Source organism: Anarrhichthys ocellatus, unplaced genomic scaffold, assembly GCF_004355925.1.
Source record: "Anarrhichthys ocellatus isolate YVR2014 unplaced genomic scaffold, GSC_Weel_1.0 scaffold19, whole genome shotgun sequence".
Lineage (NCBI taxonomy): Eukaryota > Metazoa > Chordata > Actinopteri > Perciformes > Anarhichadidae > Anarrhichthys > Anarrhichthys ocellatus.
Window position 1 is genome coordinate 2,837,096 of NW_022280049.1, and position 20,398 is coordinate 2,857,493.

General features: G+C 41.8%; 4 protein-coding genes across 4 annotated transcripts in view; 2 read left to right on the forward strand and 2 right to left on the reverse strand.

Annotated features, from left to right (window-relative positions):
• The window catches only part of trim105 (tripartite motif containing 105), a 5,224-nt gene extending 1,928 nt beyond the window's left edge, over positions 1-3,296 (reverse strand). The window contains exons 1-5 of the mRNA XM_031857958.1: positions 3,196-3,296; positions 2,372-2,707; positions 1,117-1,212; positions 237-470; positions 108-121 (exon numbers count right to left, since the gene is read on the reverse strand). Of these exons, the coding sequence (XP_031713818.1) occupies positions 108-121; positions 237-470; positions 1,117-1,212; positions 2,372-2,662 (635 nt within the window). The 5' untranslated portion in view covers positions 2,663-2,707; positions 3,196-3,296. The remainder of the gene's footprint in view (positions 1-107; positions 122-236; positions 471-1,116; positions 1,213-2,371; positions 2,708-3,195) is intronic.
• Positions 3,297-5,821: 2,525 nt separating this feature from the next.
• Positions 5,822-10,836, forward strand: npy7r (neuropeptide Y receptor Y7). The gene is made up of 2 exons (XM_031857984.1): positions 5,822-5,993; positions 8,437-10,836. Exon 2 carries the CDS (start codon positions 8,475-8,477, stop codon positions 9,603-9,605), a length of 1,131 nt encoding a protein of 376 aa, XP_031713844.1. The 5' UTR covers positions 5,822-5,993; positions 8,437-8,474; the 3' UTR covers positions 9,606-10,836.
• Positions 10,837-11,448: 612 nt separating this feature from the next.
• On the forward strand, positions 11,449-16,720 carry prelid1a (PRELI domain containing 1a). Its single transcript, XM_031858141.1, has 6 exons — positions 11,449-11,548; positions 12,150-12,269; positions 13,267-13,492; positions 13,591-13,704; positions 14,005-14,083; positions 14,587-16,720. Exons 2-6 carry the CDS (start codon positions 12,178-12,180, stop codon positions 14,706-14,708), a joined length of 633 nt encoding a protein of 210 aa, XP_031714001.1. The 5' UTR covers positions 11,449-11,548; positions 12,150-12,177; the 3' UTR covers positions 14,709-16,720.
• mxd3 (MAX dimerization protein 3) lies at positions 16,352-19,377 on the reverse strand. Its single transcript, XM_031858142.1, has 6 exons — positions 19,200-19,377; positions 18,448-18,547; positions 18,272-18,301; positions 18,004-18,118; positions 17,674-17,839; positions 16,352-17,197 (listed from the first exon to the last, which is right to left on the reverse strand). The coding sequence occupies exons 1-6, from the start codon at positions 19,267-19,269 to the stop codon at positions 17,079-17,081; spliced, it is 600 nt and encodes a 199-aa protein (XP_031714002.1). The 5' UTR covers positions 19,270-19,377; the 3' UTR covers positions 16,352-17,078.
• Between the last annotated feature and the right edge of the window lie 1,021 nt (positions 19,378-20,398).

The following is a 20,398-nucleotide window of genomic DNA, read 5'->3' on the forward strand; positions in this document are numbered from 1 at the left end:
GGGGGGGGGGGGGGGAGTGTGTTTAGTGAGGGTCCTTCATTCTCAGCACAGATGACACTCAATTGAGGTAGAAATCAGTCAGTCATAACACCGAAATGGACACTTACCTCAGCTGTGGGAGCTGGAGAGAAGGAAATGAAAGAAAAGAGAAAAAATAAATAAAAAAAATCACATAAAAAACACATCTACACATCCACAGGTACTTTGAGGCATCAACACATTTCAGACAAACTCACCTCAGCTAGCATGATGTTCTCAGGGGCAGCGCTGGCCTGCTGTAGCACTCTCATATTATCCTCCAGCTCCCGCACCACCAGCTCCGTGGCCTCCAGGTGGCGCTGGACTTTCTCCAGCTCCTGCTCCTGCTCTCTGCTGAGCTGCTCCAGTGCGCAGGTCTCCTCATCGTGCAGGATCTGATGGAGAGCTCTGAATTCCCCTTTGACGTGAGCCTGCAGATCTGCTCCGACTCTCTTGAGACCGGGGGGGGAAAAAATGGCGGATGTTACAAGGTGGAGGACATCATTTAGCATCTTGCTGCCGTTGGCTGGTTCCAATAACCCTCTGGCATAGCTTCCACAAGAGTACACATCTCCAGAGAGAGAGAAACGAGTGGTAATGAAGCTACACTCTGCATCAAAGATCTACGTGTCAAACAAATACAGATTGTTAAAGCGAGGAGGGATTTCCTGTTCGTAAACTCAAGCGCTTATCCTCCATCTGTCTCACACAAACGAGATGTTTTTATCTTTCTATCGCCTCTGTGACCGTTTGTCACACGGTGTAATGCGTCTTGTTTTAGCAATTACACGCTTAATTAAAAAGGGCTTTGTTTGATGAACTGGGTCTTTCTGCTGGAGCAAATGATGGTCATGTAGGAATAAGACTGTAAAGTATGGATTGCCTATGCATAGTTAACGCACAGTCAGAGGCTAGAAAGGCATTTATGCACCCAAGCGCAAGACCATTATGCTTTACATTTCAAAGCACAAAGTGTCACTTACCGCCAATTGCAAACATCACTATATATACACATTACGACATATTGCAAACAGCCATTAGGGAGTTTCATGTGCATTGTTATCTGCCCCCCCCCTCGAGTTCCCCAGACGAGTGTACCTTTATGGTATCCGTATTGTCTTTGTCTCTGCGAATGCTGTTGATGAAGTCCTCCCTCTTCAGGCGATGACTCTCCAAAGTCTCTTTCAGTTGTTTCTGTACAGCAATATGCACATCAAATCAGTGTGGAGACAGAAACAACAACGCGCAGAGAGAGACCGAGCAGAGCGTCAAGGAACTCATAAACAACTGTAAACATGCTGAATACTGAGTGACCAGAAACACAGCCCTGCAATAAATACTGCTACCTTCAAATGTTCAGTTTCGGTCGAGACTGAAACTTTTTGTGCGTCGAGTCAACTCGATGGTACGTTCTGAGGATCGTGCTGTTGTTGCATTAAACAGCCATTTTACTGAAAGATGTACGTCTAATAAACCTCAGTATGGATTGAGCAAAAATATCGGAAACACCTACAAATTCAATGCAATCTAGTGCAACAACAGCACAAAAGTCTCCAAGTTCCTGAAGTCTCCATGAGGTTGCCAGTCATCCAGCAGAGTCTACAGAGAGAAATAGTCTGACACAAAAGGCCCTTAACACTACCCCTTGTTGTTTTTGGATGGATTAACCAAACAAGATGTTAATTAGTGAGCTTTAGGAAGTGTAGGTGGGTTAATTTCATTACCTTTGGACAGAGCCAGGCTAACGGTTTCCCCCCGTTTTCAGTCTTTATGCTAAGCTAAGCTATGGCTTTAGCTTTATATTTACTAGTGGCAGTGTCATCATTCGTCTCATCTGACTCTCAGCAAGACAGTGAATAAACATGTTTTCCAAAATTAAACTATTTCTTTAAAGAAACAACCATAAAGTTAAATAAACACCTTTCTGGCACAGTATGAAAAACAATTACATTTAATAACAAGAGCGACTTTGTGACTGCATTTCGTCTGGTTGGTTTTATTGTTCTTGCATTGTACTGTATAGTGGTTCCCCTGCTGGAGTTAAGTCACATATCTTGCCATACAAAGCAATATAAAAGGGAGTGGAGCGTGAACCTTGCCCTGAGCCATTCAAGCAATATGTGTTGAGGGCGGAACTACAGTGAAATGAACACGGATGTGGACTGACGGATAGAATACAAATGTGTTCAACTTACACAACAGAATGCTCATTTTCAATCGATCGGTTTACTTTGGAGTATAAGGTTATTTGTACATGATTACCAAACACTTTAATAACACTCTCTAGATGACCAGAGTAAAGCAATGAAGGCATGGAAGGCAGCCAGCAGCATCCGTGGAGGTCTGAACTCACCTCTAGGTTCTTGATGTAAGTGTCCGAGGTGGTGGCCCGGACCTTCTCCACCATGGCGGTCACAAGGTAGTTCGTTTGAAACTGCTTGGAGCTGAACTCCTTGCGGCACTGCGGGCAGGTCACGGGGCCCTGAGTTCCTCTCCAGTACCTGGAGATGCAGGGTCTGCAGAAGTGGTGCATGCAGCCCAACATGACGGGCTCCGTGAACAGGTCGCAGCATATGGCACATGTCAGGTCCTCTCTCAGGCTGCCTTTGGGGGATGGAGCAGGAGCAGCAGCAGCAGCAGCCATATTGAAGAAGCTTTCCTCTGTCCACGCTGAAGTGAAAGCAAAAGCCTGGTGGAGAGAGACAAACACTCCCTTTGTGAGGACAGTTTGCAGGGTGACGTCTCTTCGTTAAAGTCTGCTGAAATTTAAAATGAAAATAAGAACAAAGTTCACACTCCACAGCAACAGCTTCCTGTTGTTCATAATGGAGTTATTCTGGATCCAGCAGAGTGAGCTGAGCCCCTCCCCTCTGAGCTACAACACTGACAGCACATCAAACGCAAATAACTCGGAATATGCTTCAACTTCAAGAGGAAACGACAGCCGCTTCAAGTGGACATCTTAATCAGGAAGGAATCGTGTGATGCATCACGTGACTCTATGAACCAGCTCGTAATCAGAGCAAGGTTTGGTCAGATATGTTTTGTTTTGTTTTTACACTGCTAGCGCTTAGCTACGTGTAGCAGCCAGTACACCGCGTCTTTAAGCAACACAAATGTAAAAGGTGTGACATGGTGAATTTAATAAACGTTTAGTTAACGCTTTCATGAACTTACGTTGTCTGTTGCTCGGAGAAATGAGTGCCCGAATACTTCAAAGTCCCTCCATTTGCTCTGTACTTTCTCGACTCAACTGGAACAAGACGTACACCCGTACTGCGCATGTGCCAGCTACAAACGCACCTTTGATTGGTCCATTTGTTTCACATTAAACAACAGGATGTAAGGACATTATTCTTACAGTCTATGGAATGAATGCAGTTACTTTTTCTCTTCTCCACCTCACTCATTACTGTTTCACTTTGCACTGAACACTGCCAGAGATAGTTAGAGAGCATCTTTGACACTACTGTGAACAAAAGCTACATTTCCCCACTAACTTGCTACAAATGTGCAGAAACCAGTCACCTCTTCCATTATATTCTGAATATTTTCAGATTGTTTTCTAATTTGATCAATTGAACAGATCAATTGTATCCCTCTACATTATTCCACAACTGTTTCAAAGCGGTATGTTTCGAGACTATAATTCTGTTGGAGAAATACTAAATCTATTCATCATATGATTTAAAGGACCACTCCAGCAATTTAGTATGCACTTTCATAAAGTTGTCAGACTTACAAGAGATAGATTTTTAAAAAGATTGGACGAAGTCAAAGCAGCACAGATGAAGATATGCTGATTTTTAGTCTCATTGTTAAAACCTCCATATTCCCTGAAAACAATACAGAGGACATGACCTCATGGTAGGTTTAATGGGACACCTAATTTGATTGAGCATCTCACACAAATGTTAACCTCAGGATTTCCATTTGCAGACTTCACAGTCCATCCTTTTAAATCAATATTTTGCATCACTGAAGAAGGAAAACACTGTTATGTGCATTGGGTCAACAGTCTCCACATGAAACACACTAAGAGCAAAAAGGCTTGAATGATTTCTCACTTTGTATGCCATGTTCATTCATTCACACAGCCTACACACAAAATGACAGACAACCAGACAGAGAGAAAGAGAGAGAGAGACACAGAGAGAGAAAGAGAGAGAGAGAGAGAGAGAGAGAGAGAGAGAGAGAGAGAGAGAGAGAGAGAGAAACAGGAAGAACAACAGCGTGTGGCTTTGCAACGTGAGGACACCACGGTCTCTGATTATGGCATCAGATCAGTGATCAGATGAGAGCAGAGGATCATGACAATCCTAGGCCGTATGGAGAGGAGCCCTACAGATTAACCATGTAGATTAATATGAACGCAGGTAGATAAATGAAGATGCAAAGACCTATACGGTAAAACGATGGTTTAATTTAAACTGACACAATACAATAATATTCTACACTGTAAAACCTCCTCACTACTTTTCAGAGCCAGTTGGAGAGATAAGCAAGCTTGTGGCAAGGGCATAAATCCCATAAGGCATTCAAGTCAGGCTGAAGGAACTGTCAACCTCGACAGCCGAGTGACCCAGTGAAAATGAAGTTCTGGAGAGGGCTCCCATAATTGAAAGAATAAATTGAGGGGGGAGAGGCTGCCTGCCCCAATCAATAAGGCAAATCTTTGTTGCTGAGTCAATCATTGCACTATAATTATTGCGCCATCCAATAAAATGTAAATCTGAGCTGGATGGTGAAAGGTAACTCTCAACAGCTCCAGGGTAATGCAGAGACAAGGCTCAAGGGAGACATCCTGTTCTGTTATCAAAATCACAAAGCATTCTCTGGGATTCTCTATGAGTTATAGTTATAATCTCAATCCAATAATAATTCCAAATAAATATAAATTCCAATCATCAGGTCAGACAAAGCTAACTCTTTTCAAAGAGAGTCATGGGAGCTGCAAATACATGTGAATTGCTTTTTTACATTTCTTTATGTCTTATTGCTGCAATATTTTTCAAGACTCTTCACATCTATTTCAAGGTAACTGCTTCGTGGCAAGTAAGGATTTCTGTCGTACTTTCCTTGGAAATGTCCTGTACTGTGCACAATACCAAAATCAGCCTTGACAAATGTCCTGACCGCTATCTATTCACAAACCTCAAGCTTTGCTACATTATATGAGAAAAAATTACTCCAGGCACACAATATAACTTCATTCATTTAAACCCCATAGGAGTTGAATGCAATCAGGGGACTGACACCCAGAATATTAAAATACTGATTTGAATTCCCAACCAAACCCTATTCAAGTACACCACACTTCAATAAAGCATTCCGGGTCGTCATGGGAGCTCTCATAAATTAGCTTGTGAGATGAACTTGTCTTCCCAGGGAATCAACTAAGTCTAACTGTGTTTGTATCGTGCATTTAACAAGCAATGGCTTGTTGCACAACAACACAACAGTTTAGTTTTATTGCTGCTCATGTGATTGTTGAAATTAAATCAGGTGTGAGGTGGAGCCTCAAATAAAGCAATATATGAGGATTTGCTTTACAATCCTAAATTGTTCCAAAGTTCATTTAAAGTTGTATACACTTGAAGATGAAGAAATAGCATGGAATGTCTGCCTGGAAATAAAGTGAATACTAAATGGAAATCAATAACAAAATGAGAACTCGGTGACGTAAATGCGTTGGCACTTTAAATGACTGATATTTAATCAAATATCTTGAATGTCTAATGCAGTGGTGAGAACGTATACACAGATGCCCCATACCAAAAAGTGATCTACAAAGCGCAGATCTCTGGTGAGGGTCCCTGGCACAGATTTTGTAGAACCTGTCTCAGGAACGCACAGTCGAGCCACAAGATGCGCACTAGGCACCACAGTTTGGGAGGAGCTTCGGGATTTTACAGCTTTGTTTCACGCCGCTCTCCAGTGAAGACCCGTTTGCAAAAGGAGATATAGTGGGAAAGGTGAGTCCATTAATGTGTGCATATCGTTCATTTTGCACTTTAAATGAATATTGCGAGGCTACTTTAATGACAAAATTGTATATCCCGGAGGAGACAGAAATGAAATATGCTGTTCTTCTGCGCAGTTTAACGTGTAGTTACTGAAATTGTTAGCCTATATGTGCGTAATTTGGATATGAGAGTAGCATTTGAAAAGTGTCCCAATTACGTACTGACTATTTGTGTTGGAGGCAAACGATTTGCACCTGTCTAGTTGGTTGAATAAGCCTTGAGAGCTCACTTGGAGACATTTAAATGCGCGCTATTCAGTAAATCAAAGTGGCGACAAATTACGCACGACCGAAGCATCAATGCATATCTGATTGGGAATTGGATATCTCTTCCTAATTTGATGTCAGCGCGTAGAGTTCACAACAATCTGGTTAAATTGTTTGTAGTTATTTATTTTGCTCCTGCAGGTGTATGGTAACTGATTCATCAGTGGCACGAGCGTGCCTCAAATCATGGATTACCATCGCCGATCAGAAAGGGTGCTCTGACAAATTACATGTCGCTAGTCTGCCTGGTGAATCTCTGCTGGGTGTTACTGTGTGACTTTCTGCTCTGACGGAGGATGCAGGCGGGCAGTGGTCAATTGGCACTGCAACACTATAAATGCCATCACCACAATCTGGTCCTTGTGGTTTCTAAATTATCCTGTACGTCATTTCGTGGCTCACAATATGTATTTAGATTTGATATCTATGATAACTTTACTCTCCTTTAGGCCAAACACCTGACATTTTATACTGTAGTTAAATCCTAAGGAACCCAGAGACTGTTTGGATGATTTTAATGTACACCAGTTTAGAGACACATCACTTACACACAAACACACACATGCTAATATACACACTTGTCTTCGAGACCTTTTGCTGCTTAAAGTCAGTTGCAGAGAGGACAATATGATCTATTTAGCATTTAGATAGATTTGACAATAAAGCAACACAACAATGCAGCAAGTAAAATTGATGCCATATTTTCCACAGTAAAATATTCAATTGTGAATAAAATAATGAAAAAGCAAAGATGTCAGTAAACTGTGTCTGATAGTCCGTGAAAAAAAAACGCTACAGGATCCCCAGAGCGACCAAATGGTGTCTGTCACCAAAGAGATGACCTCACTAAATGGTTTCCAGTTTGTCTCAGTAATTCATGAAGACAACTTTCAAAATTGAGTGTTGAATGGGCAAAGTTGATTCAGACAAGCAATCAAATTGGTTGAGGCAGATACCACTCAATGTAATTAGCATTCATCTAATTAATGAGGATGCAGAGATTTAACAGTTACTTAAGAGTCAAACATTGAGATCGTTTTTATGCATGCCATGACCAAAGTGTTCTGTATTCAGCTCTCAGTCTGTCATAGGTAAATTGTCAGAAATGTCAAGATAATGACCTAAAGAAAGTATTGAAAGGAGAGATACTAACATATGGTTGTGTAACATGGACCAGCACTGATCCTTCTTTCGCAAACTAGGCATACCACTAAATATTACTTTTATGAGATGCCGACTGTGTATGAGAGCAGTCGGCGGCTCTAATGATGTAGCTTTGTACTGTCTGACTCCTGCTGATTACATTGCTTCCCTCATCATTTGCCTCTCGTCTTCCTAATGACACAGGTGTTTATGTCCCTTGGAAAAAAAACAGCATGTTATAACCAAACAAATACTTGTACCCAGGACACCGGGGAAACATCTTCAATAGCTCTAGATAGCAACATGGTCTGTTTTTAGAGGGTGTTTGAAATGAGCGTGTACAAAGACATCTGATTTTCTATTGCTCGTCATCTGTTGCTGAGACGCGTATTTCCTTTTCTTGGCTTTTCCTCAATGCAATGTTGGGCAATTGTTCTAATAATTAGGCTGCATGCATCAGATAATTCTTATAACTCCTGAATTGCACTGTTTCATTACTCTCAAGTTGAATGCAAAATAGATTTAATAGCAGTATGACATTTACAATGATAACTACCCTTTTCAGGTGTTACGAAGGGGATAATGAAATAGGTTTATCTGATCTGTTTTGTCAGATTTTCATTAGAGGTTGGATTTTGCCAAAGCCGTTGCAGTTCTTTCTTTGCTGAGAAAGAGACCCTATGGGAATAAATGACAGACAGTATTGTACAGCATAAGGAGAGGGAGATAATGGGCGAGGAGGTATTCAGAAGGTCAAAATAATAGCCCGCCACCAAGGAGACCAAGGTTGCAGCTCTCTGGATTTGTCAGGTGTTCAAGCGAAAGCAATGGGAAGCAAGTGAGGGACCATGTCTACTAGGCATGGGCACATGGCACACCCTCCTGGTGAAGACAAGTGACTGGTGTACTTTATTTTCATATCATGTTAGGAATACTATTCTGCCTGCCTTGTGTCGGAAACAATTCTCATTTTCTCTCCTCAGGTGTAGGCACATTCATCAATCTATCATCTACCGGTAAAATGAGCCCATCAGACACATGCAACACCACAAGCGAAGGGGCGGCTGGTGAAACCGACCCCTGGTTTCAACTTAACGAGAGCACGGGTTTGCACCAGCCTGGTTTCCTCCCGCCTGGTTTCCACACTGACATCACCAAGCACCTCGGAGTCCAGATCATCCTGATCACAGCATACTCCCTAATCATTCTGCTGGGGCTACTGGGCAACGCTCTTGTCATCTACATGATTATTCGCTACAGAAAAATGCGAACAGTGACCAACTTCTTCATAGCTAACCTGGCCCTGGCAGACCTCCTGGTGGACACTCTCTGCCTGCCCTTCACTCTGGTTTACACTCTGCTAGATGAGTGGAAGTTCGGAGCTGTGTTGTGCCACATGGTGCCATTTGCCCAGGCCGTGAGTGTGCATGTATCCATCCTGACGATGACTGTCATCGCTCTGGAGCGTTACCGCTGCATCGTCTTCCACCTTGGCCGGCGCCTCACGTGGAACACCAGCTTCCTCATCATGGCATTCACCTGGACTGTGTCTGCTGTCCTGGCAGCACCCCTGGCCATCTTCAGAGAGTACCACCACGAAGAGATCCCTTCCATCAACCTGCGGATCGCTGTCTGCTCTGAGAAGTGGCCCCACGGGACCAGCAGGGACGGAGTCATCTACAGCCTCTCGATGCTGCTCCTACAGTACATTCTCCCTTTGGCCATCATCAGTTACGCTTACATCTGCATCTGGGTCAAGCTGAAGAATCACATCAGCCCATCCAGCCGCAACGACAGCATGAAGCGCCGCAAAAAGACCACCAAGATGTTGGCCCTGGTGGTGGTGGTGTTTGCCATCTGCTGGCTGCCGTTCCATGTGTTCCAGCTGGCCAGTGATCTGGACCTGGTGCTCAGGTTTAAGGAGTACAAATTCATATACACAGTGTTCCACATCATAGCCATGGGTTCGACTTTTACCAACCCTGTCCTGTATGGGTGGATGAACAAAAACTACAGGAACGGCTTCCTCATGGTCTTCCGTTGTGAGGATAAGCCAGATTCCTTCCACCCCGAGGGCTCGTTCAGGACACGCTCCTCAAGAAGGCTGACTCTGAATGGTCGTAATGGCGGACAACCTCCGACTGCTGTATGAGAATAACACAATTTTTAAAAAAGCCTGTAGAATGTGACTGAACACACTGAACGCACTTCTGGTTTGTGGTGCTCGTGGTTCAAAAGTAGCCTTTTGACTTGAACGGCCTGATCTTGAGTATCTACGGGACTGGAGAGGGCTCAAAGCTTTGCATGCCAATCGCTTAATGTAAGGCTCTTCTTTCCTATGTAAATGTTACTAGTGAAAATACATCTGTCGAAGATTTTCAAATATATGTTTAAAATGTTTACTAGGCTGTTAATTAACTCAGTACGATGTATAATGTGTCTACTTGTTGGTTAGTGATGTCTAATTATGTATGCAGTCCATTGCATAAATCGTCTGAGGCTGGTACTGTGTTTGTTCTTACTCAAGGTGATTATTGTGGCTGTAAACATTTGGACGTTTTTCTCTTAATGAATCCAAATACTGCGTTTTAGATTCACTCCAACGTGCTCACAGTAACATTCAATCGTCATTCAAGGAATCCAGTGGAGGCTATTATCTGTCCAACCAAGAAGCCAATTGTGCAATTCACCTGGCAGCAGCCCTTCCTGATTACATGGGCCAGCAGGGGTCTCTGTCCAAAGGAACGCAATCGAAAAAAATGAAAGTTCTTGAAATTGCTCTCGTATAATGTGGGCAGCTGCTTTGAGGATTTGTTAAAAAAAAATGGATTTGGAAGAAGACAAAACATGCAATTCCATACGCAGCTGTCAAAGTGTCCTTTGTTGGTGGTCTTTTAATAATGAGCGCAGGAACATTAATCAACCACACGGCCTCTGGGCACATATATTGAGCCCCCACTGCAAACATAACTCCCAGAGTTGAGTTGACCATCAGGAGAAATTATGTTTTATGTATCAAATAAGCTGTGGCTTGGATAAATGTCGAAACATGTCTGGGTGTATTAACCTGAAAATTGTGGCGTATTATAAAATGTATTGAAAACTGACACCATACAAAGACTACTGAAAACATTTGGGGGTAGTAGTTGGGGTACTTGTACCCTCCATACTTAATGTAATACAGGAAGATAAAGTTAAACTCACTGAACCTGAAGGCTGGAAAATCCATCCATGGAAAGTCTGGATATCGTGAAATTAATCATTTCTCACAACATTGAGGTGAATCAAAGTCCTCACATAAACATTCAGACTTCATTTTGAGCAAAAAAAAAAAGGAACAAGTGGGTCCAAATAATCAATAAAGCATTTAATGAACAACCAGACAAATGTGGCCTATGCAGTGTGATTCATTTTACAGCAAAGATAATACACATTGGTTTTGTATGGCTGGAACATGACACCAACATTACTGATTTCCATGTTTACTTTATATTCTTTTATGAACTGTAGATTATTATAGAAACTCTCAAGCCTTTATCGGGACTACCAGCAGACGAACATTGAGCTTCGACCCATCACATTAAACCCTTTTGGCATTAGAGCTAATGTGTGAAGATTTTGCTGCAGACTGGAGATGTTTTCAGGGAAGATTTTATGCATAAGACATTATCCCTCTGTAGCAAAGTATGGCATGCTCAAGGGGATATATCTCCAAGAATAGCAAGACACAGTCAGATTAACCATAATAATGTAAGGGGTGTTTTACATTTGAGTTGAAGATAGATTGTAGGAGCCTTACAGATGCCACTTTCTGTTGTTTTGACTCAATTACATAACATCAGACCCCCAAATTTCTGATCAAAATCCACTCTTGAGTAGACACAATACTCTTGAACGCTGTATTGCATTTTGCACCGTCACGTGCTGCCCTCTAGTGTTCCAGAGGCACCACCTACCGGAAGTGTCGTCGGCGTTTGACCTTCCCTTCAGACCAAGTCACGTGGGACGTGATCGGTCGGTGGCTGCACGGGGAAGTTCATGCCGACCGGAGTACAACATGCAGATACTCATCTTTTGAATGCTGTCGCCATACAGGTAACCGCCTTTTTGCCTCTGAAATAAACTTCGCTTATTGAAAGTCGGTCAGAGAAATGTCTGGGCCGAACTGTGCCACTCATTCGCGAGGTTCGCGTCATGCTAGGCTAGCTCGTGATGCTAACGATGGAGCTAAGGGGTGCGGACGTGACAGGAACGGTTTATCTGATGGAGTCTCCGGAGAGTGATTCACCGGCCTGTAAAGCCTGTATTCACTCATACTGTCAGACACATTGTCTGTTCGTTACGTACCAGAAGACTCAGCGTTGTATTTGTGAGATGATGATATATTTGTTTTGTATCTGACTGACAGCTGTCATGTAGCTAAGCTAGCGTTTAGCTGAACAGTTCGGTAAAACGTCTCTGATAACGGCTCACATTTATTTACTTTCCACGTAATGGTATTACATAGACAAAGATGCATCACGTAATTCGTCCATTTTTTATTTTTTTTTTAGTTGTCGTGTTTGTTGACACTTTCGAGTACAAAAACACGAACTTCCTCAATCGTCGAAAGTGCGGTTGAGTAAACGTTGTGTGTTTGCACGAGCCTCCGACATTAGCCTGCTCACGATGATGTGTTTGTTCTGTGTTTCCTCAGGGTACTGCCAGACTAAACGCAGGGAACAATGGTGAAGTATTTCTGCTGCGCAGGTTTGCTCAAGAGCACCTGGGACCAAGTTTGTATCGCTTTCTGGCAACGATATCCCAACCCTTACAGGTGAGTGAGGTGGATCTAGCTTATGAACTTCTTTATCCAAATTGCACATGTGTTAATAGATGAGATTATGTCTCAGCAGTTGTTTACTGATGAAGGTAAACAGTGGTGGGAAATACTAAGTAGCAGTTTACAGTGGTTTAGCTGTGACGTGCTTTACTTAATTAAGTTTTTATTTTTATCGTCTGGTACTTCATACTTAAACACAACTACATTTCATGTGCTGGTTCCTTATGATTTTACATATTAAACATATGATTAGCTGATTAAATATGATACACTGTGTCAGTAATAACAGTCCAACGATGTAATATAACATCATTCTCTCACCTGATGAGTAATCTTACTATTTAATACTTAAAGTTCATATTTATACTTTTGTAGTAAAAATATGAAAGCATTTTTTTTCGAGCATGATGTTGCTACCTTCACCACCGAGGTTGCGTAGACTGTTTCCCCAGACAGCAGTGAAGAGGTGAACATCACAGCTGAAACAATTAGTCCATTAATAGATCGACGGGGCAAACGATTGAATAAACTACTTATTGTTTGGCTATTGTTGTGATATGAAAACAAACTGTTTAAATATGTAGTTGTGATGGGCATATTTTGCTATTATTGACATTTTTAGACAAATGATTTATTGATAAATCAAGGAAATAATCATCTGATCGACAGTGAAAATAATCATTCGTGAAGGAAGGAAATAATCCATAACAAAATACATCTCCAGGAATTTTGATTATCGATTTAATTGTTTTAAAAAGTTATTATCTAATCAAACAGTTTCTTGTTCAGTTTCTCATGTGTGAGTATTTGTTGCCTTTTTATGACATTGTAAATTTGATACTTTTTGGTTTTTAAGACGTCCCTTTGAGAATGTGATGTAAATTTCTTCTCATTTTTTGAAATTATGAAAACTTAATGTATTTGAATTGAAGAACATGACAAACGTGTTTTTGTATCATCCTGATCCGTAGCTTGTACTTCTCTCTCACAGTAACCATGTTTTGACGGAGGACATCATTTTCCGAGAGGTTACGCCAACCAACTGCCTCAAATCCAGACGACTGTTGACCAAAACGAGCCGAGCTCCTCGCTGGATGGAGCGCTACCTTCCCAAGCACATGGCCAGCAAGGCATACATCATCGAGGACTCCATTGTGGACCCTCAGAAAAGGACCATGACCACGCTCACATGGAACATCAGCCACGCTCGCCTCTTGGTACCACAATGTTTGACTCCATTGGCACTCGGCATCGCACAACGTAATCACACAACCTTATGTTGCGTTTGTTGTTGTTTTTTACCTCTCCGTCACAGTCCGTGGAAGAGCGGTGCGAGTACCAAATCAACCCTGACAATGGCAGCTGGACAGAGATAAGAAGAGAAGCTTGGATCTCTTCCAACGTCTATGGGCTCTCTAGAGGCATTCAGGTCAGTAGAGGGAAGCGTTGCATTGCGCTACGCTACGTAGCAGCTCAGGGAAAGTGGTGTGGGGCGTCACACCGATCTTTCATTCTGGAGTTGGTAACACAATACACAGTGTTGAGATGCAACGGTAGAGCAGTTGTCTGCCAAGACCTAGGTTGCTGAATGATTTATGACAGAATCAGAGTGGTCTTCTGTTGTCCTCAGGCTCTGGGAATGTATATTAGTACGTATGTGATGATATGAGGTATACGTTGATGACACATTGTTCTCTGTCTAAGCTGACTTTGTGTCTTCTCTTTCCAGGAATTTGGTCTTGCAAGGTTCAAGACCAGTGTTACAAAGACCATGAAAGGCTTTGAATATGTGCTGGCCAAAATGCAAGGTAAATTGTCAAATAATAACATCAGTAATTAGTGCTTTGCATTAATTGCTATAACGAACCATCGTTTATTTTATTTGCAACGCCTGTGCTTTGCTGTGATGCTGTTATGTTCAGGTTAGCAGAGGGGAAGTACAAGATGAGCAAATGGTTGGTGGAGGAAAAAAAGGAAAAACTGTGTGATGCTCATTGAGAAAACATATCGGTCAAATAAAAACACTGCCATTTTGGGTGAAGCTTAACAGCTTTCTAAAGGGAGTATAACAGGAGAACGTTGGGAACCTCTAAAGGTGCAAAATATGCAAGACAACTTTTGTTGGTAAAATCCCCGTCACTGACACACACAGAGAGAAGCTGATTCATATGAATAATTCAAATGGTATGCAAGTGTCTGTCGTTTATTACACAATTCCCAATTATTTATTGATAGATTCAATCTTCTAGAACTACGTAAGTATCCAAATATTTCTACCGATATTATAATCGATATGTTATGACTTTTTTAGGTGAAGCGCCATCAAGAAGCTTAACAGAAACTGCTACGGATCGAGCAAGAGAGACAGCGCTGGCAGCTAAGGAGAAAGCCAAAGACCTCGCCTCACAGGCCCAGAAGAAACAATATGTGTGATGAGCAGTGTAGGTCATCGGTTTACCCCCACCCCTCATGGTTCAGACAGACGGATCCCGTCGTGAGTAGACGCCTCTGTGAGGAAGCCACGTACTGAAATGGTGGGTGGACCATAAAAAAGGCCTGAGCTGGGTTCAAGAGGCTGCTCCAGCCTCCTGGAATATATTCTACCATTCAGTCGTTGTAACGTTTAAGCGCCGCATGAAGACTGACGTACCGTGTACATTTGCTTATCTACGGTATGGAAACAAAAAAGTGACGTAAGTGAGAGGGTGTGAGTAAAATGTACAGACTGGAGCAGTCTGGCCGCACTGCCGTTAAAACCAGATCATCTCAGTATTGACCATAGATAGGGATCTTAAAGGACTGGCTGAATATGGCTCTGTGTGCCATAAAGTAATAATGGCACTTAACCAACCTTGATACTGTTCCTCAGACCTTTGCTCAACCTTTGTGCCCATCAACAACGTTTACCTTTTACTCTGTTCCTTTCAGTATGTCACGTTATTGTATAATAGTTTATTATTAACGGCCTTTTCTTGAGGCTAATATCTAATTACTGCAAATTCATGCGTTTGATTTCCTTAAGTTGTATGTTTTGTGACAATCATGTTGTCTTTTAGTTCAGTTCACCCGACCACACCTTAATCACCCTACCGAGACTGATTGCTTCAAGTTGAAGTGCATTGACTGAAGAAGGGTCCGTACTGTTGGCAGTCATAGCTTGGTGAAAAATACTCACTTTGCACTTTTGATATTAAGATCTGCTTGCAATGGACTTCAGTGTCTTAATTTAAAATGTGTGTACAAAGGCAAAAATCACTTTGTATTGCACATTCAGCTTATGACTGATGACACAGACCATGCAACAATGTGCTCTTACTGCATTGATTAAATATATCGTCAATAAATGGACATTTCCTTTGTAACAATCCTGCTGTGATGTCTCTGTATAGTTACATTAGTGTCTCCCAACCTGGGGTAGCTAGATGATTAACAGGATGGGATAGAAAACAAAAAAAGATTCTTAAATACCAAATTTTTAGACTTCCTGTTTTTCAAATAAAATGGATGAATCCATTTCAACGGAAGAGGGGTCAGCCATGACTTTGTCTTATGGCCTCACAAGCAAAAAGGTTTGATCATTGTGAAGCAATAGCTCCAGTAAAATAATTAGAAATGGCACATAAATATACAAAATATTTATTCAATAAAAAAAAGCTTACACGTACAAAAATGCTACATTATATAACTGGGCGGAGAGATAGATGAATGCATACATACTATTAAAAGGTAATGAGGCATATTGCATACAAAAGTGAAGGGGGGGAAAAGCACCTTCAGTTATTACATATCGGGCAATGAATATGAAACACCTGTAATACAGCATAAATTGCACAATTACTACAAGTTTGACAAACTGTCAGACTGTGGTGCATGCATAATTGACGTGAGAAATGCACAAGCAATGAAGTGTACGGTTGTTATAATGCACACCTCTAAGAAGCAGACCAGTTCGTATAAGCAGTGAATAAAACGGTCATTGTACTCTCCACATGCACTCACAACTCGTCTTTAAATACAGGCATCAAAATTCTTGCACTTGATCACAGACTGAATTGTGTACAAATACGCTAATTGAGTATTTTTCACATTTAACTTTATTTCCAGACATGAAGGTGCAAACATGAGCAGTTCTTTTATGTTCACTGTTTTCATTTTGATATACCCACAATCTTTTTGAGACAAAACAAGTGCAATGTGTGGTGGTTTTTGTGCAACATAAGAAAAAAAAAAAAAAACATAACTGAAACAACTTACAAAATAGGACAATAATAGCGCAGGTTTAAGTGCATGCTACACATGGCATTGCTGAAATATGAACTTAGTGCTAAGGAAAAGCCGTATGGGATACCGAACCAGATCTTATTTAAGGCAGAATTCAGTATAAACATACATACTGTAGTAAAGAATAAGTTAAGAGGTTTGAATAAAAAGCCCTTCAAGATGAGTTAGTAGAACGGTTTGAGTCGTCACAGACACCTTGTGGCTGAGGAAGTAAATGCCGCTAATGGTTGAGGACAGGAAATTCATACATCCATCCCAGCCCAGTGATTTTAACTGCTACTCAGTGCAAATGAACACAGCTCATTCAGAACATTATTGTTTAGCTTGTAGTCTGACATATTTTAAAAAGAGAATATCAAAAGTTACTCCTTTAAAAAATGAATAATAAAGTGTTCAGTTGTACAGTAGCATCTTGCTCCACTGTCCCTCGTCCTGCGCTGGCTTGTTTTTGGAATGTTTTTCTCCTCTTCTTCCTGTCCACCCGGTGACACGACGTGAGCGACCGTAGGTTTTTCTCTGCCGTCATAGCCAGGCTTTGTCCATGCTGGAGTAACAGTGGTCCGCACCGGTGTGCGTAATGCTCAGTCCGTCAGAGTCCAGACAGTCGAACACGATGCCTTCACCGTCAACCTCCACATCCTCTGTAAGGTGACCAAGCAGGGATCAAATCCATTAGTGGGAGGAAACTTCACTCGTCTCATTGAACTCACAAACTACCGCTGGGTCATATGATTGCAATCATGATATCAACATAATGAGATTTCTCACATGGAAACCCTGAAGGTTGATAAGTTGTACTTTTGAAGTATTGCCAAGCTATAGTTCAAACTATGCTGCTCAGAAAACATCAACACACATTGGTAAAACATTGACATCCTAAACTCCTGTTAATGAGAAGTCTACATCAATGTGTTATTTGCTAGGAGACAGAGGTTATTTTTATGATGCTGGAACTTCCAGTTCCCATTAAGACCACGATCACAGTGGTTCGAATGTGACATAATAATAATCCAAAACAAATCAGAGCTTGCACCTGTAATCACACTTTGAGCTATAAAGCACAGCTATGATTTACTGTACCGAGGTGAGACCCTTCTGGTTTCCATGACTGACGTACCTCTGTCGGAGTCCGACCTCTCGGACGACATGGTCGACCCCTGACTGTCGTTCCTCATCCTCTCCGAGCCTCTCTGCAGCTGCTCCAGACGAACCCGCAGCTCTCTCTGCTCCCAGCGCAGGCGGCCCTTCAGGTGCTCCGCACGCTCGTCCTGCTCCTGCAGCTTCTGAAACGAGAACGCAGAGAGACAGACGAGTGAGCGGTGGACCGAATGGACGAGGCGGGGAAAGTATTCGGAGGCCACCGGCCGAGTGCCGTGAGCAAACCCGCGTTAGCCGGGACAATAACTGTCCCAACATTGCGCTCTCGACTAGGCGGTGTGGTGTTTACCTTTATGTGAAGGTGGGCTCGTCTCAGCAGGTTGAGCGTGGTGTTCCTCATCGAGTCAGATGACAGCGGGACTTGCTTCTTGAGCTGCTCCAGGCAGTGCCTCAGCTGAGCTCGTCTGCAAAGCACAACAAGCAACAACAGATGCTGTTAGTCCATGCAAGTCAAAACTGGGTGTTTATGATTAATGCGTAGTCTTCCTCTAACTTTCGCTACCATAAAAAGTGTCGAAAAAAATGCATATTATTTATTTTGACAAAATATAAATTACCTGTTTTTTTCCAGCTCGTTGTGAACTGACCTGCATTTACAGAAACAGACAGCTTGTTTAGCTATGAACATAACAACTCTTAGCAATTACGTCATGCTTAAGATTCATGTCAGAACTGAAAGTGGAGCTTCACAACCACACCCAGTTGTCAGTTGTATGTTATGCAATGTATTCACCTATTGCCACCAGCAGATATCTTTTTGCTCTTCTGTTTACTCCTCTTGTCGGGGTGATCTGGACTGAGAGGCAGGAGTGAAGCGTATCCATGTTCTGCCTCTGTTTAGGAAAAAAAAAAAAGTGCATTTCAGCTTCGTGAGGAAATTGTTTGAAATTCAAGAGCAGCAATGTTAAATATAAAGTTTCCCCATTTATTTTGTGAACCTTGGTGCTACAAATTATCTCCATTGCCTGATCCATTATCTCCTCCTAAATAGTAAGAGGAGGAAGACAAAAGCGACAGACTGCTGTCATCAGCATCATCAGCTGGGCGTTTTGTTTTTGGCGCCATCCAACACCAGCTATTCCCCATTATACGACTAATCTGCAGCCTCACGAGCAGAAATACACACTACAAATGTCTGCAGCGTGTGCATAATGAATGAAACTTGTGAGAGTTGAGTGTTTTTTTCCTGTCTCACTTTCATTCGTCGTAATGAGTGTTCACCGCCGCTCGGATTCATTTTCAAATCGGACGAGATTGGCGCCTTTGAGTACAATGATGGGACCGATAATGTAGGTCACTTAGTCAAATGGGAAACATCGACTAACATAACATCCCAGCAACAATATTGGCGATTTCTCGACCAATTGCATTGCATTGTGTACATGCATTGTGCTTTGCATTCATAGTGACAGTACCTTCATTGTGTATTTTGTTGTTAACCAACTTCCTCTCCTATACACTGACAGTTATCATAAAAACACCGACCTCGCTCTCTTCGCTCCAGAAACTCCGCAGCCCGAAGAAGCACCTGGATGTTGCAAATGTTTCCGTCCATTATTATTCTGTTTGTTGTAATACAAAACAACAGCGGGTAAACAACCTAATGTGGTGTAAGCGTCAGCAGACTGAAGTAGATGAACGCTGTGTGTGTGTCTGTGCTACGTCCTCAGTCCTCAAGAGCCCAAACACAGCGTTCACTGTGACGCTGCGTTCACGTGCTCCACGCAAACTCGGACATTTGAGCTACCATCGTAATTATAAAAGCGGGCACGTACGTTTTATCGGATATGATGACTAAAAGGGCCATCTAAAGTATTGGACTCTGTTGGTTTATTTCTGTAAAATATAATAAGAGAGTGCTCATGTGGGTGACATTGAGAAAAAAAAGTTTTTACTGTGAGTGTTGCACGTAAGACACTTAATAAACGGCCAATTTTACTTAATGACACAAACACATAACGTAAATCTCATGTAAAAGAAAGATGTATCTCGTATCATAATGAAGCCATGGGTTCGTCATTATTGTGAATTTAGGCTACGATATTAATATTTCTGAAAGTATTTGAAGGCATCGGCAGACAACGTAAAACGTCATTATCAAGCCCCCCTCACCTTGCACAGCTCCTTTATGTTTCAAACATGTATGCTTAACAACAATATTGACATGTATTTATGCATATAATTACCCCTATTATATGCAAATCCAAAACTATACAAGCTGGCCGTTTGCGCATGTGAGCACACATAGTTGTACAAAGTTGCATTGTTATATATGTGCTATTGTTAAACTTAGGTTTGTTTTTATCTTACTCTCCCCCTCTTCCAATGTCTGAAAAAACATATATATATTTACTTTAATTACAGCTGCATCTCATTTTCTTTCGATACCAATATATTTATTTTTTTAAATATAGACTGTGCACATTAAGCAAAATGTCTTCATATCAAAGATGAATACGTATTTAGCTAGCATAAAATCATATTATATTATATTCGCTAATACTAAAATCGTCCGTTTGAATAGCCAGTGTAAACGGCAAGATGTGTTTAATTGTCTGTTCATACGCTAAAGAAAAAAGTAGGCGAGGGTTGCCCTTACTAAATATGGCGGCGTCTGGCTTCACTGCCTCAGTCTGGTTTCAGTTGTAGTCTACGAATGGGACTGAAGCCGCTTTGCCAGCAGT